This window comes from Lynx rufus, unplaced genomic scaffold (assembly GCF_022079265.1).
Source record: "Lynx rufus isolate CCGP_SWC_20201006 ecotype Redwood Valley unplaced genomic scaffold, mLynRuf1.p SCAF_16, whole genome shotgun sequence".
NCBI classification, from domain to species: Eukaryota; Metazoa; Chordata; class Mammalia; order Carnivora; family Felidae; genus Lynx; species Lynx rufus.
This window is the reverse complement of record NW_025814830.1, coordinates 24,360,409-24,375,360: the sequence shown is the minus strand read 5'-3', so window position 1 is coordinate 24,375,360 and position 14,952 is coordinate 24,360,409. Positions and strand designations below refer to the sequence as shown.

General features: G+C 46.3%; 2 protein-coding genes across 8 annotated transcripts in view; one reads left to right on the top strand and one right to left on the bottom strand.

Annotated features, from left to right (window-relative positions):
- The window catches only part of BRD7 (bromodomain containing 7), a 38,963-nt gene extending 28,551 nt beyond the window's left edge, over window positions 1-10,412 (top strand). For 2 of the 3 annotated variants that reach the window (XM_047078383.1, XM_047078381.1), the window contains 8 exons: window positions 2,392-2,499; window positions 2,852-2,987; window positions 3,452-3,587; window positions 5,795-5,851; window positions 8,662-8,773; window positions 9,051-9,194; window positions 9,723-9,866; window positions 10,183-10,412. In XM_047078383.1, the coding sequence (XP_046934339.1) occupies window positions 2,392-2,499; window positions 2,852-2,987; window positions 3,452-3,587; window positions 5,795-5,851; window positions 8,662-8,773; window positions 9,051-9,194; window positions 9,723-9,866; window positions 10,183-10,238 (893 nt within the window). In that variant the 3' untranslated portion in view covers window positions 10,239-10,412. The remainder of the gene's footprint in view (window positions 1-2,391; window positions 2,500-2,851; window positions 2,988-3,451; window positions 3,588-5,794; window positions 5,852-8,661; window positions 8,774-9,050; window positions 9,195-9,722; window positions 9,867-10,182) is intronic. The other variant, XM_047078382.1, reaches the window with a different exon arrangement.
- A 1,372-nt stretch (window positions 10,413-11,784) lies between these two features.
- ADCY7 (adenylate cyclase 7) overlaps window positions 11,785-14,952 on the bottom strand; it is a 44,829-nt gene continuing 41,661 nt past the window's right edge. For 4 of the 5 annotated variants that reach the window (XM_047078377.1, XM_047078376.1, XM_047078379.1 and 1 more), the window contains 2 exons: window positions 14,417-14,541; window positions 11,785-14,210 (listed from right to left, as the gene is read on the bottom strand). In XM_047078377.1, the coding sequence (XP_046934333.1) occupies window positions 14,064-14,210; window positions 14,417-14,541 (272 nt within the window). In that variant the 3' untranslated portion in view covers window positions 11,785-14,063. The other variant, XM_047078380.1, reaches the window with a different exon arrangement.

Genomic DNA, 14,952 nt, shown 5'->3' with positions numbered 1-14,952 from the left:
AAATAAACTACAAAGTCCCAGGGCACCTGGGTGGCTCAGTTGGTTAAGAATCCAACTTCGGGGGGCGCCTGGGTGGCGCAGTCGGTTAAGCGTCCGACTTCAGCCAGGTCACGATCTCGCGGTCCGCCAGTTCGAGCCCCGCGTCAGGCTCTGGGCTGATGGCTCAGAGCCTGGAGCCTGTTTCCGATTCTGTGTCTCCCTCTGTCTCTGCCCCTCCCCCGTTCATGCTCTGTCTCTCTCTGTCCCAAAAATAAATAAACGTTGAAAAAAAAAAATTTAAAAAAAAAAGAATCCAACTTCGGCTCAGGTCATGATCTCACAGTTCAGGAGTTCGAGCCCCATATCGGGCTCTGTGCTGACAGCTCAGAGCCTGGAGCCTGCTTCAGGTTCTGTGACTCCCCCTCTCTCTGCCCTTCCCCCAGCTCGTACTCTGTCTCAGGGGGAAAAAAAAAGTCTGGAATTTAAATGTATTTAATACAGAATATCAGACCCACAATTAAAGCCAAAATTTTACAGTTTCTAACTCTGGCTCAAAGAGATTATGGTATGTATGCTCAGTTATTTCTGGAGGTATCTCAAAACCTTCTTATAAAACATCTGACTGACTTCTTAAATTTCAGTGACTAGAACGAATATGTATGCCATACAGTACCATATAGGAATAATAAAAACCTGCTGACGTGATGGCTTTCACTGTAGTTGGTAGAAAGTTTGTAAAGGTTGGGAAGCATTGCTTTAGAACCTCTGTCATGTTTTTTATTTCCCTCAGGTATTTTAATGGTAGTAGTATAGGGAATAATTTTAAAATTTGATATAAGAATTTTTTGTCATTCACCTGAGAGGAAAAATCATATATTGTGATACGCAAATGTGAGCATGCTATTTTATAAATACCCATGTTCCCCACCGCCATTATGAGAGAGATCACTGGGGATACAAAAATGAATGACGCTTCAGTTAACAGTCTCCAGTATTTGCCTCCTGCTGCAGGCAAGGCCTGTCTTGGGTGCCAGAGGTGGAGCTGGGTGTACAGCAGGGAACAGAACAGAGATGAGTCCCTCCCCTTTTGTCTGTGGGGTGTGGAATGGAGGAGCCAATGAGAATAATCGCGTGAAGAAGAGCAGCTGTGACGGGACACAGGTGGGGGTCAGAGAAGGCTTCCTTATTCCTTAGCAAGGTGACGTTTAGGTTGGTCCCAAAAAGTGAGTAAGGAGTGCGGGGATAGGAGGTAAGAGACTTTGAAGCAGTGGGAAGAGCTGGATGCATTTGAGGACTAAAGAGGGGAGCCTATTCGTGTCTTTCAGCGTTTCCCTCCACTCTTGAGGTGCTGACGGAATCCCTTCACGTAGAAGAAAAGTGCTGTCTGCAAAGCAAAACTCACTTTGCTTTTATGTGAACTTTCATTTTATGTGAAATTTATATGGTATTGAGTCAAAGTGCCACGAGATCGGGAATGTTGTTCTTTCTAGTGTAGCTGTGGTGAAAATTTGGTAATTAAGAGGATAAGGATGCAATTAATGATTAGGCGACACCTTAAGATCTGCCCCTTTCTTCATGTCCAGGGTCTGTCTCTGCCCTTGCTCTGCTTCCTTGCATTTGCAGCTCCTGGAGTCGGTGTGGCCCAGGCTGCCCTGGCTCCTCACGTTTCAGCAGCTCCCTGAGAGGCCTGAGCATTGGTCTAAGGTGGAAGCTCTGCCCCTGCTCACTTCCAAGTTCTTCTCCCAAATTCCAGACTGCTCTGCCAAGAGGGAGAGAAGATCCAATTTAGGTGTTCAGAGTTTCTCGCAAGTGCTTTCATTCCCTCACGCTGATCACCTGTGGCATAGCCTCTGTTCAAGGGTGGTCGTGGTGCAAAAACCAGAACTCTTCACTAGAGATCGTGTTTTCTCCTCATACCAACCGTCCTTCCCAGTTCTGCTTATATCAGAGTCCATCCAGTTACAGGGGTCTGCTCCTGGTTTACAGAGCACATCTTTAAGGACCGTTCCTCACTGCATTGAAAGTATGCCTCAGAGATCCTAATTCTTCTCCTGAATGTACCATGAGTTCTTGTCTTTAGTTGGGTGTTGTCCCCTAGTCTTTTACTAAGCTTTTCTACTCGTTTACTTTCATCACAGGTTTCAACTTTTAAATCCTTAATTTTTGTTTTTAAGTGAACTGCAACATGATTATAAAGTATTCCAGGAAGCAGGAGAGGGTAATGAAAAGGACCAGGTCTGGGGCCTGGCCACATTCCTACCTTGCTAAGCTGCGATTTTCTTACGTGAATAAAGCCTCCTGGACAGAGTCCCATGGATGGCACGAAGCAGCGTGCGTGCAGACACCCTGCAGGTCACCCATCGGCTCCTTACCACGTGCACCTCCCACACCGAGCCCGGTCTTCTGTTTCAGAACCAGGCTACTGCCCTGTGAGACTGGGAATGACAACCGGAAGGCTTCAGTCTGGAGTGAATACTTTGCAGGGGTTCAAGGAGGACAAAAGGAACAAAGTCACTCCGGGTAAGGTTTTTTCCTCAAGCAGTTAGCGGGGGGAAAGTGTAATTACCACTTACTGCTTTATTACTAACTCTTTTAGTGGCATTTTTGCAGTATGAATCAACTCTTTTATTCGGAAGAAACTGAAAAATCAGTTACTAGTATTCAAAATGGCTTTTGTTCTTTCTTTCCTCGGGGGAGGAGTCACTTGAGTTGTGACTTCATGAGGATCCAGGAGGGGGAAATACCTACCTTCTATTTGTTATACCAGTCATTGAAGTAGTAAAATTAGAAGGGAATAATCTTTAATAAAATAAAAATCAGTTTGACACAGAAGTTAAAGAACAGTATTGCAGTACTTAATTTCTGTCAACAGTGTTATACTTGAATTACGGACCCTACAGTTCTTATGCTCCACATTACGACTCCACGTTTGCAAATATCAGCAAGGACGACTCTGATCTAATCTATTCAGCCTATGGGGAAGAGCCTGATCTTCCAAGTGATTTCAGGTGAGTCACCAGTTCATCAGTCTGCTGAGTGCCATGTTGTTCTAAAATCCTAATAAACGTGTGTATATACAAGGGGTGTGGTCCAAACTGGAGGTATAATTTTTGAGACCCCGTGTATGTGTTAGTCCTGAGGTGAGTAAGGTCACCTTAGGGAGGAAGTGAAGGGCAGGAACAAGTCCAGGACTGAACGCTGACGCCTCTGTCATTGAGAAAGTCTTCTTTTTCTTTGACGGTTTCCCCAGGAGCATTTCATTTCACTGTGTTCTTGATCTTGTTTGCTTCTCTCATGACGGTAAAGTTAGCACTGGTAAGGCTGTAAGTATGCTATTGTACCTAGACAGAAATTTTTACATGGTGGCGTATAAATTTAAGTCGTGTCTGGTGGAAACCGTTGGCTGGTATGGGAAGATGAAGCCGACAGGTGATTCATATGGAAGTGACTTTCCCAACATTCTCTCTTTCAGCATCCATGAGTTTTTGGCCACATGCCAGGATTATCCATACGTGATGGCAGATAGTTTACTGGATGTTTTAACAAAAGGAGGCCATTCTAGAACCCTTCAAGAGTTGGAGACGGTAAGAAGGCTGCTAAAGAACCGGGTAATTTATTATTGGCTCTCAGCATTAGTCACTGAGTGTTATGAAACCATGGGAGTCACCAGGGTGACAGCTGGGCTGCCTTCCCCTGAAAGACAGCCCGGCCTGGGTGTGGACCGCGGGTGGAGGACAATGAACGGAAACGAGTAAGCCAGCTACCAGGGTCTGTGAGGGCCAGAAGACTGTCGTTATCTCCCGATCTTGGGAACATAAGAATCAGGATGGGGCTGACTGCTCACAAGTCAGCTGGTGCCATGTACCCTAACAGAACAGGCGGTTTCGCTCACTGGATTGAAACCGAGTTGACTTACAATGCTAGCGAATGTCCTTTTCTTTCTTATGTGGTAAGAACACAGTGGTGGGGCCCCAAGGAACAAAATAAGAAACTTCCTCTTTGCTGTCACTAACATTTGTAGACTGTCTCTAGTTCACTTGGACGTAGTTGATAATCTGGCAGACCCACAGCTCAGAGACTAGAACCAGACAGTGTTCCTCCTGGTGCAGAGGAGAGTCAAGCTCCACACCGTCCTTGTCACCATACTTAGAAGAACCTTACGTCTCTCAGGGTCCTAGCTATTTCCAGTGGCTGTGGCTACTGTCGCCTTGTCCTCTGCCCTCACTGCACATGTGGCCGCTGGTCCCTGGGTGACGGTCAGCAGCGCTGAGTCGGCACCTCTGGCTCACTGAGAACAGCTGTACAGTCTTAGTGCTCGATCTGCTTTCTTCGCATGACCTAAAACCACGCACCTTCGCATCAACTCAAAAATATTTTTCCTCTAGCCTCCCATCAGTTAACCTGAATTAATTAGTAGTATTCAACTACAATTGAGTATCTTTCATTTGGTTGATAGGGCAAAAGATTTCAAATGTGAAATTTCTCTGTCCACTGATCCAGCAGATCTTCTCAGAATAGATCTTAGAAAAATTTAAAAAGTTATATATAAGGATGTGTTGTTTATAATTTTTAAAAATTGGGAATTGGTTTTAAAAAATCATAATAAACCTTTTTCCTTTTTAATTTTTTTTAATGTTTGTTTATTTTTGAGAGAGAGAATGAGCAGGGGAGGGGCAGAGAGCGAGAGGGAGACACAGAATCTGAAGCAGGCTCCAGGCTCTGAGCTGTCAGCACAGAGCCAGACACACGGCTCGAACCCACGAATAGTGAGATATGACCTGAGCCGAAGTTGGACACTCAACTGAGTCACCCAGACAACTTTTTAAAAAATAACATCATTATTTTTAACTTTTTAAAACTTTTTAAACTTTTAAAACTTTTTAAAAGATAACATCATTCCTAATGTTTGTGCATGATACCTTTGTCTGTTGTTAATATGTGCGTGATCTCTGAAGGCTGGTATTATGGGAAGCTTTCACATTCTCCATAGCATTTGAATATTTTACAGTAATCTTCTGCTACCCGAGACTATTGCTCTGTTAATGCAAAATAGTCCCTAGAGTGCCTCCTGTTTTCTCCTTGTCATAGACTTACCGGTTGTTGAAAACCGACTCCATTTACTAGGTACTTTTGTGCTATTTACCAAATACTTTCATACCTTCTTGCTCAGGCACAGAAAGATTAGTCTTGAAGTTACCAGTAATAGGTACTCTTGACTCACAAATACTCTCAAAATGCTACTTATTGTATCTATTTCATTTTTGGTTTAAAATAAATTCCAGGGGCGCCCGTGTGGCTCAGTCAGTTAAGTATGTGACTCGTGATAACGTCTCAGGCCATGATCTCACAGTCAAGAGATCGAGCCCTGCATCAGGCTCCTCACTGAATATGGAGCCTGCTTGGGATTCTATCTCTCTGTCCCTCCCCAGCTCCCTCTCATGCGCGCTCTTTCTCTCACTCTCAAAATAAATAAAAAATTAAATTCCAGTAATCCAGGGGCACCTGGGTAGCTCAGTCTGTTAAGCGTCCGACTTCATCTCAGGTCACGATCTCATGTTTCATGAGTTTGAGCGCCAGGTCGGGCTCTGTGCTGACAGCTCAGAACCTGGAGCTGCTTCAGACTCTGCCCTTCCCCACTCACACTCCATCTCTCTCTCAAAAATAAACATTAAAAAAAATTTTTTTTCAATGAATAATTTCCAGTAATCCATATTCTTATTTCTTGCCTCGAAACTCTTAATATTTTTTTATTTTCCTTGATATTTACCTTTTTAATGTATCTTTTAATGAAAATTGTTTTTCTTTGTCCTTACAGCCATCACCTGAAGATGAAGGCCAGACCAGGACCCTTGACACAGCAAAAGAAATGGAGGTGATTATATTCGTCATTAAAAATATTTAAATGGAGGACAAACTCAAAGGCCTAAATGATAATGCTTTATTTTAAAAGAAAATTATTTATTATCTCCTTAGATAAAAGAACTCTTTTTGCCTGTGGGGAGCTTAGTAGTAGCCAGTGCGGTGCACAAGCATGTACACAAGGGAGCCCAAACTAGTTACCGCACCGTGGAAATGTACACGTTGTAGGAACACAGATCAGAAACCAGCTGCTCTGGATGGCCAGGGAGATCCTCACAGAGGGGATGCCAGGTGGACGGGGTCTAGAAGGATGGCCAGGCAGTCTCCCAGCAAGCAGCGCCTGGCATCTGAAGTGGGCAGAGATGCTGAAGTGGGACAAACGGATCTGAGAGGACAGGGCACGTGTGCAGAAAGCGTGGAAAGTGTGTGACCCTGGGGTGCCGGGCAGAGGAGGAAAGGTGGGGAGGCTGCATGAATGAGGGTCTAGTGACAGAGGGCCATACGTGCAGTCCGAGAAGCTGAGAGTCCACCCTTGAAGACAGGAAGCTCTAAGAACATGGGGAGGGGAGAGAGGCTGGAGGAGAGGACCAGTGAGAAGCTGTGGGGCTTGACAGCCATATGCTGATGAGTGTGGCAACATGGAAGAGAATAAAGATCTACAGTAAAGAGAAACACAGTAGAACTAAAGTCGACAGGACCTGGTGCATGAGGTACATCATAGCATCGTGAGCGCCCATCCAGGGTGGGAACAGGAGCTCCCCTCAGTGGGAGAGCAACTGCCTTCAGTTCCCCACGCGGCAGTGATTCGAGACGTGGCTGCAGGGGAGGCCTAGGACTCCCGGATCTGGCGGCAGGCGTGTGGATCTGGAAGTTGTTGGCATAAAGGGAGAGTGTTACTGTAGTCATTCAAGTGAATGCGATTGTCCCGAGAGAACACGTGCCCTGGCTAAAGTTTGAAGGACAGATCCGGGTGCATCCATGTTACAGTGATAGCATTTCCTACTTGTTAAAGACTGAGCGACATTCCACTGTGCGTGTGTACGTGTGTTGATTTCATCCGTATACCTAGACATGGGATGATTGCTGGATCGTGTAGTAGTTCTTTTTTTGGTGGTTTGAAAAACCTCCGTACTGTACCAGTTCGTATTCCACCAGTAGTGTGTGAGGGCGCTCTTTTCTCCACGTTCTCACCAGCACTTGCCATCTCTTGTTTTGTCATCATTGTTGATGGCCATCCTGGCTGATGCGAGGTGATACCTCATTGCCATTTTCATCTGTTTCCCTGATGATTTGTGGTGTTGGGCACCATTTCATGTACATGTTGACCATTTGTATATCTTCTTTTCAGAAATGTCTATATCAGTCCTTTCCCCGTTTAAAAATTGTTTTTATTTGTCTGTGTTTATACTATTGTGTTGTTTGAGTTCCTTATATATTTTGTACATTAACTGATTATCAGATACATGGTTTGTAAATATTTCCTTTTATTCCATAGGTTGTGTCTTCATTCTGTTGATTGTTTCCTTTGGTGTGCAGAAGATTTTTAGTTTCATGGAATCCCACTTTATTTTTGCCTCTGTTGCTGTGCTTTAGTGTTCATATCCAAGAAATCATCACTCAGACCAAAGTCAAGAAATTGTTCCTATACATTTATTAAAGACACTATTCTTTTCAAAACAAAGGGAACAAAAAAAGGTTGAAGGACAGAACTTTGGAGAAGACCCGTAGTTGAGGTAGAAAAATCACGGAAGAGGGACATACAGGAAGGAGTCCAGCAGTGTCAGCCGCTGCCAATGAGCCCAGTAAGAGTGGCAGGTGTGGCATTTGTAACCGGCAGAGCAGTGCTGGTAAAATGGTGGGGTTGGAGGTAGACGTCAGAGGGCTAAAGGAGCGGAGGGAGGCTGGGACACAAGAGCGGACAGATGTGTGCCCGGTAACTGACACGGAAGAAAACCTGAAGAGATCAAAGACAGATGCGGATGTGGTACCTGCCAAACCATGTTTTCAAGGAATGAGGAGCAGGCAAGGTCATGTGCTTAGTGAGGGGGCAAGAATGCGAGAAATCTTGAGAATGGGAAAGGCAGCTGGGTAAAAAGGGAACAGCTACGGAATAGGGTCGTGAGGGCCCAGCCCCGATGTCAAGCCGCAAGCATATACTGATGGTTTTCCTCCACACACCTGCCCACGTGTAGCTAGAGAAATCGGGGGTTCAGATACACATCTGGAGTGCCGTGCCAAAATCTAAAGGGAACCCTTGACTTCTGATAACTTGTTATCTGGGGCAATCTCTTCCTAAAAAGCAGTGTTGAGGTTATGGAAACTCTGAGTCTTGTAATTCCAAAACCAAAACCCCACCCTTTTTAGGATTTTGTTTCTCCCATGCCATACTGACAGCCTGGCTCTGTGGCAGGGAAGAGACCCAGGAAGTACCTCATGCACATCTGCTGTGGGTTTGCAGGTGCATGGACCGGGGGCCAAGACACTGCCTGTGAGCCTCGGAAGCGCGAGGCATTGTCACAGTCCCCGAAAGTTCTTCATGGTGCAGACATCGCCAAGGCCCTCATTCCTGTAGTCTTTTTAGGTGGCTGCCACATGGAACAGGTGATGTGTGATGACACATCATTTCGCTATAGAGAAGTGTGCGTATTCTGGAGAGACATTTTTTATAGGTAGCAGAACTCTAACTGCCAAGTAAATAGGTGGGACAGCTTGGCCTGCACACACAAGCCATCTTACTGACGTTTCATTGCAGCACTGACGGGACTTAACAAGCTGAAATAATTCCTTTCTTCCTTTCCTTCTTTTTTTTTTTTTTTTAAGCAGATTACAGAAATAGAGCCAGAGGGGCGTTTAGACTCCAGTAATCAGGACAGGCTCACAGCGCTGAAAGCAGTAACAAATTTTGGTGCTCCTGTTGAAGTGTTTGACTCTGAAGGTGAGTGTCATTTCATGACCCAGGCAGTCCAGGTTTAATGTCACATTAGTACAGGTTAACATAGCCATTCACCACAGGAAATCTTGGCTGGCCATGCTTCAGTGAGTAGTAAAGCATGTCTGTGGTGGTGATCTCATTTGGAGGGGATCACTCCTTTGAGGAGAGAAGACTAGGCAATAAACAGCAAACCCCAGAGCACAGGACTCCCTTTACTACACAAGGTGGAACCCAAGTAAGTCCCTGTTTTCCTTAGCATGTTATTCTTCGTACCTTACAGAAGCTGAAATGTTCCAGAAGAAACTTGATGAGACCACCAGATTGCTCCGAGAGCTCCAGGAAGCCCAGAACGAGCGTCTGAGCACCAGACCCCCTCCCAACATGATCTGTCTCTTGGGCCCCTCTTACAGGGAAATGCATCTCGGTAGGTCGCACCTCCGGGAAAAGGAGACTTGGGGGATATTTAAAGGGAAAAACTTCTGAGAAGGGACACCGCTGTGAAGCAGTGCTAAAGTGAACTGTAGGTGATTTATTTTTTGCATTTACACAGTTGACCCTTGAACACGTGGGGGTTAGGGATGCTGACCCCAACCACCCACCCTGCACAGTTGAAAATCCATGTGTGATTTTTGACTCCCCCCAAACTTAACTACTGTAATAGCCTTTTGTTGCCTGGAAGCCTTACCTGTAAACAGCTGACATTTCGTATGTTCTATACTAATTCATACAACAAAGCTAGAGAAAAGAAAGTATTAAAATCAGAAGAGAAAATACATTTACAGCCCTGTGTTATCGGAAAAAAAGGCAATGTAAGTGGATCTGCACAGTGCGAACCCCCATTGTCCCAGGGTCAAGTTTGTGGTGTTCCTATGACTTTTTTTTTTTTTTAATCTAAAGGAACCACGTTTCAATACCTAGAGCTGTTTCTTTTTCTTTTTGTCTTCCTTCCCAGCTGAACAAGTGACCAATAATCTGAAAGAACTCGCACAGCAAGTCGCTCCAGGTGATATTGTGAGCACGTATGGGGTTCGGAAGGCGATGGGGATTTCCATCCCCTCCCCCATCGTGGAAAACAACTTCGTAGATTTAACAGAAGGTACGTGCCTTGTGTCTCCGGGAAAATGGAAGGCTGTCGTGAGCAAAAGGGACATCTCCTTTCAAATAACACTGGAGAGGTTTTTGTCTCTGCATGTTGATAGTGTAAAAACTGCTTTTGTTCTTTAGACAAGATATAAAGGAAATAAAGGGTTCACACATTTGCAGACAAAGCTACAGTGATGCCCTAGTAGCACATCTAGTCTTTAACCTTGAACATGGTAAAGAAGGGCTGTCAGCACTTATTCTGGATGACACCTTTACTTTTTACTTAAAAGGGGGAAAGTGCTGAATGAAGCCGTAACTTTTTCTTTCAGATTTTGAAGAACCTAAAAAGACTGATGTTGCCGAGTGTGGACTGGATGGGGTTTGAAGCTAACTGGTACTTCATTATATATTATGTACATAGTTTTTCATTCTTCACTTGGAAATCCTTTTCAGAAGATAGTAAATATTTGTAAATTGTGTTTTTAATTAAACTTTGGAACAATTAATGTTCCAGAGATTGGACTTCTATTAGGTAATAAAGCTGAGCCGGGGACTGCGAGCTGTGTCGCGTGTTATCAGCTGAGCTGTCCTTGACCTTTCCCCGGGGCTGGGTCTGAGGATAAAGTGATAGAGAAACACTTAGGAAGTAAAACAGCCTTTTCAGGACCATTCGTTAAAAGCAGCAAGTCCCCCAAATAATTGAAGTCCCTCATTTTTCCACGTTTGCCACCCTCCTCAGAAATTACAACCAGCTAGTTCCTGACTTACAAAACATTTCATCTGGATGGTTTCTTCAAAGAATGGCCTTGTGAGGAAGGAATAGGATGGACTCTGACCTGTTGCCCTCCAGAGCAGAAAGGAAGAGTGGACCTGGGCACGTTTGGGTCAGATGGTGATAAGGCTGCTTCCTTGGGGGGCACAGATGGGACCAGAGCAAAGACATTTCTTTCAAATCCCCATCCAGTGAGATTTCCTATTGTTACATTGTGGAAACAAATACACTTAACATAGTTTTAGAATCTGCTAGTACGTCCCCTGCATACCTGCTGGGAATGACACTGTGTGTGCAAGGACGAGGTGCTTCCCCTTTGCCACCCTCCCCTTCCCCCAGAAATCACAGCACTGACTTGTCTGGCGGTCCTGTTTGCTTTGCCGTTTTCCATTTTTGAGACAGTCACTTAGAACTGCTGTAAAAGGATAAGCTAAATAAGGGAATCATGGAGCTTCAAGTTCACCTTTCTTTTACCGTTTCTCACGGGTCACCCGTGCCTCAGCGTGTCCCTTGCCCTAATAGTCATCTAATTTTATCTGAAATGCAAAGGTCGGCTGCTCAAGCAGGCAGCTGAGCAGGAGACCGTGAGACGTGTGGCCCCCTCCTGTAACAGGCGCCACACTGCAGCCTTGCTCAGTGAACGAGGCGCATTTAAGACCCTGCGCGGACTGTACATAGCCCTTCTGTAAAACCCCCCAGCTGGAAGTCGTGTTAGTTTTATTGTCCTGACCTTGAAACTAACATTTAGCAAGAACAAGTAGGGTGAAAGAGAAGGGATTCTCTCAAGAGAGTTAGAGATGACCCAGTCTTTTAAAAACCTACTACAGGGGCACCTCGGTTTCGGCTCAGTTAACGTCGGACTCGGTTTCGGCTCAGGTCATGATCTCGGCTTTGTGGGTGAAAGCCCCACATAGGGCTCTGTGCTGGCAGCACAGAGTCTGCTTGGGATTCTCTCTCTACCCCTCTCACTCTCCCTCCCCCACTTGCACTCTCTCTCTCTCTCAAACTTTGAAAAAATAAAAGCCTACTTAAAACTGTATGCTAGAAGACCTTTAAAATTGTTCAAATACACATTTTATCAAGTGTTTTTAGAGTTTAATTTTAACCTTTCAGTTAGAAACCAAGAAAACATTAAATTCAAAACACTAGGACATTCACGTTTTCCAGATTGCTAATTTAATGAATGAAATGCTAAACAAAGTAGAAACACTGGTACTTTATGAAAAGAAAATACATTTTGAAACAAATGTTACAGATATATAAATATTCAGGATACACAGTAATTCCTAGTTGTTTGCACCTTCTCAAAACCTGTTTCTGTATGTTGACCTGTTATATACACAGTGTAGAAGCTGGTTAATGATCTTCTTCTCTATTAGGAAATTTTCTTAATGAGTAAACCAGAGAACTTCAGGTGCGATTGTCACTAGAGTCAGGGAGGCCACCTTTAAGCAAGCCCTTGACCCTTAGAAAAGGTCAGTGTTAGCAAAGACGCTTGTCCTAAGACAGAATGGCGCCTGTGAAGAAAGGGCTCAGGGATCAGAAAACAGGCAAATCAAAACTATGTGCTTTTTATGGTCAGTTATGCACTAGGGTCTGCACATGAAAAACTAAAAACTTACAAAATATTTTTATCTGAGCGCAGTGCTTGAACTGGAAATAAAAATCTATGGTAACTACTTTTTAAACTCCTAATTGGGATTTCTGGTGCCGGAAGAGAAAAGTAATTCAAATATTGCAAGAGTAGAAATATGTCCACCTCAGAGAGGCCCAACACAGCTGTGTGTGTCTATATCGCATCAGTGACAGAACCTCCCTGACACTCCAGGAGAGCCCTGTTGAGCAGCCCTGGTCACTGCTGAGTTAAGTGGATGCATTTCAGTGTAGTGCCCCCTGAAACCAGCCCTTTATATGGAAAGTCGGTGCATAAAACAGTTTAAGGTTATTCCCCTTAACAGAATTTTCGCCACAAAATTCCTTTATCCAGCAAGTTCTTATACTTCGCCTCTATGCTGGTTACATGCGGGCCTCAGAGCTGCACTGCGCCCCAGCACCTCTGTGAACCAGAGAAGCCCCTTCTGAGCCTCATAAGCCCGTGGACACGTCCCAGGCAGACAGCGGACAGTGGCTTCAGGTCCAGTCCTCCCTGCCCTTGGCTGCAACCCCGGGGAAGCCTTTGAAGTCTCCCATGGGCCAGGTTTCCTGTACTTGCGGGGGGGTTCCTGGAGGACTCCAGCTGGGAATCCCTGCTCTGTAGTGAACTTCAGCCATGTTAGAGCCCCAGGTGTGCTCTGGGGATGCAGCGGTGAAACTGATTCAGAAACAGGAACGAGCAGTTTGGCTCCTCCTCAACCTTGAAACGCAGTGAAGGCTGACTTTTGATTCTCTTAGACTTGCAGCACCATAAGACACCTCTCGCAAACCTGGCTTTTTGCACTTGATTTGATTCCTCCCGTTTGGAACAAGTCTGTCTCCGCAGCTCTGAGCAGGCTGGCTTCCCAGATCCGGGAACCTCTTCACACTTGCGGAGGACATGCTTTTCGTCTTGAAGCTCTACGAGTGAGCTGTGAGGACTAAAGAAGAGAAAGGGAGCACTACAGTGTCTGCCTTCTGTCTACACAGACCCCCTTCCTTTCCAGGACAGGAACTGAGATGTGAGGATAGCAGGAGGGCGCTCCAAGTACACACGGTGGTCAGGGAAGGGCTGAGAGGCCGTGCCTTTCTTTCCGGGCTGTGCCGCTCCTTGCCTTCTTGCTGTGTGACAGCCGTGTTCCTCAGCCCCAGCGGGGCTAAGCCGTCAGCGGACGTGGTTAAAAAGACAACACACTGGAGAGAAGAGATTTTTGTCTGGCATCTAAGAAGTCATTAGAAAGGGTAAAACTCCACTAGTCATATACCCATTTAAATCAAACACCTGCCAGGGAGGACAAGTAACAAGCCTCTGTTGTGCTGTTCTCTCCCTACTGTGTGAAATCATAGATGGAAAACCGCATTTTCAGCTCTGTTTACCGGGGTGCCTGTGTGAGAAACGTACAGCCCTGTTGCTGCTCCACTGGGAGAAAGGCGTGCCCAACCCATCCCGGACAGCTCGTCGTGGTTCTGTACCTAGAAAAGACCAGTCCCACCCGTGCGGCTGGCAGGCCATGGCCAGTTGTGTGTCTGGCTCCCCCTCTGAGATCTCCACAGTACCCAGGGGATCCGCATGTCCCAGCTGCCTGTGCGTGGCGAGGCTCGGTGGTAGCCTCGGGCTGGAGTCTGGTGCACGTTCCGAGAAATCCTCTAGCACAAGTCCAAGGAGGCCACACACAGCCACCTTGTCAGGGTAGTGATGGCCAAACCCCTGGAATGCCTCTGTGACTGGCGTAGGGCCGAGTGCTCCCTGTGGCTTGCTTCAGGGACGGAAAATCCGCTTCCAGCATGTTCACCTCCCAGAAGCCCTCAATTCAGTCCCAACCCTTGGAACTTTGCCGTGTCTGTGCAGACAAAGTAAGTCCTCAGCTCGCCTTTGCCTTTGACGTTAATCAGTCCCCGGCACTCGCAAGAATAACCCAGTCCCTGGAGGATGGTGCATGTCTCCTCAGTAACCTGAAAAGGAAAGGACAACAAACTCTTGGGATGCAGCAGAAACACCTGCTGTTGGAGGGATGGCCAGGAACCAGCCCCGAACACACACGTCTGGTGTCCCTCAAGCATGTCCGGGCTGGAATCACAAAGCTGACGGATGCCTGGGTCCCCCGCCCCCGCCGGGAAGTTCCTCCCCCGGGTCGTGGGTTTCCCCAGATGGGGTGTACCTGGATCTTGCCAAGTTCTCCGGTGCTCTCCATTCGGCTGGCGACGTTGACCGTGTTTCCCCAGATATCATACTGAGGCTTTCGTGCCCCGATCACTCCAGCGATCACAGGCCCGTGGTTTATGCCTGAAGATGACATTTGCAGTTGGCAGGTCGGGGAGGCAAAGCCTCAGGCTCTGCCCCTACCGGAGGCCACAGAGTCCAGCAGCAGCCCCAGGAAGCACCGACCAGCAGCTGAAATGCAGGTTGGAGGGGGCTTCCTGAGCCTGTGACAGGACCTCTCACTCGGGACGTGGGAGAGGCGCTCCCTGGGCGGCCCTCTTCCCAGCTGCTCACTCCCGACGTCAGGCTGAGGTCATCACTTTTCCAGTATCCGCTCATCTCCCAGCAAAGAATAAACGGGCTTTGAGCCCCAACCCCGTTAGCTAACACGGAGCAGTCAGGCTCGTAACTGCTTTGTCCTCAGTATATTTTAAGGATTCCAGCCCGATTTCTGGTTCTCCGTTTTCTGTAGTGATACGTTCTGATGTAAACTTT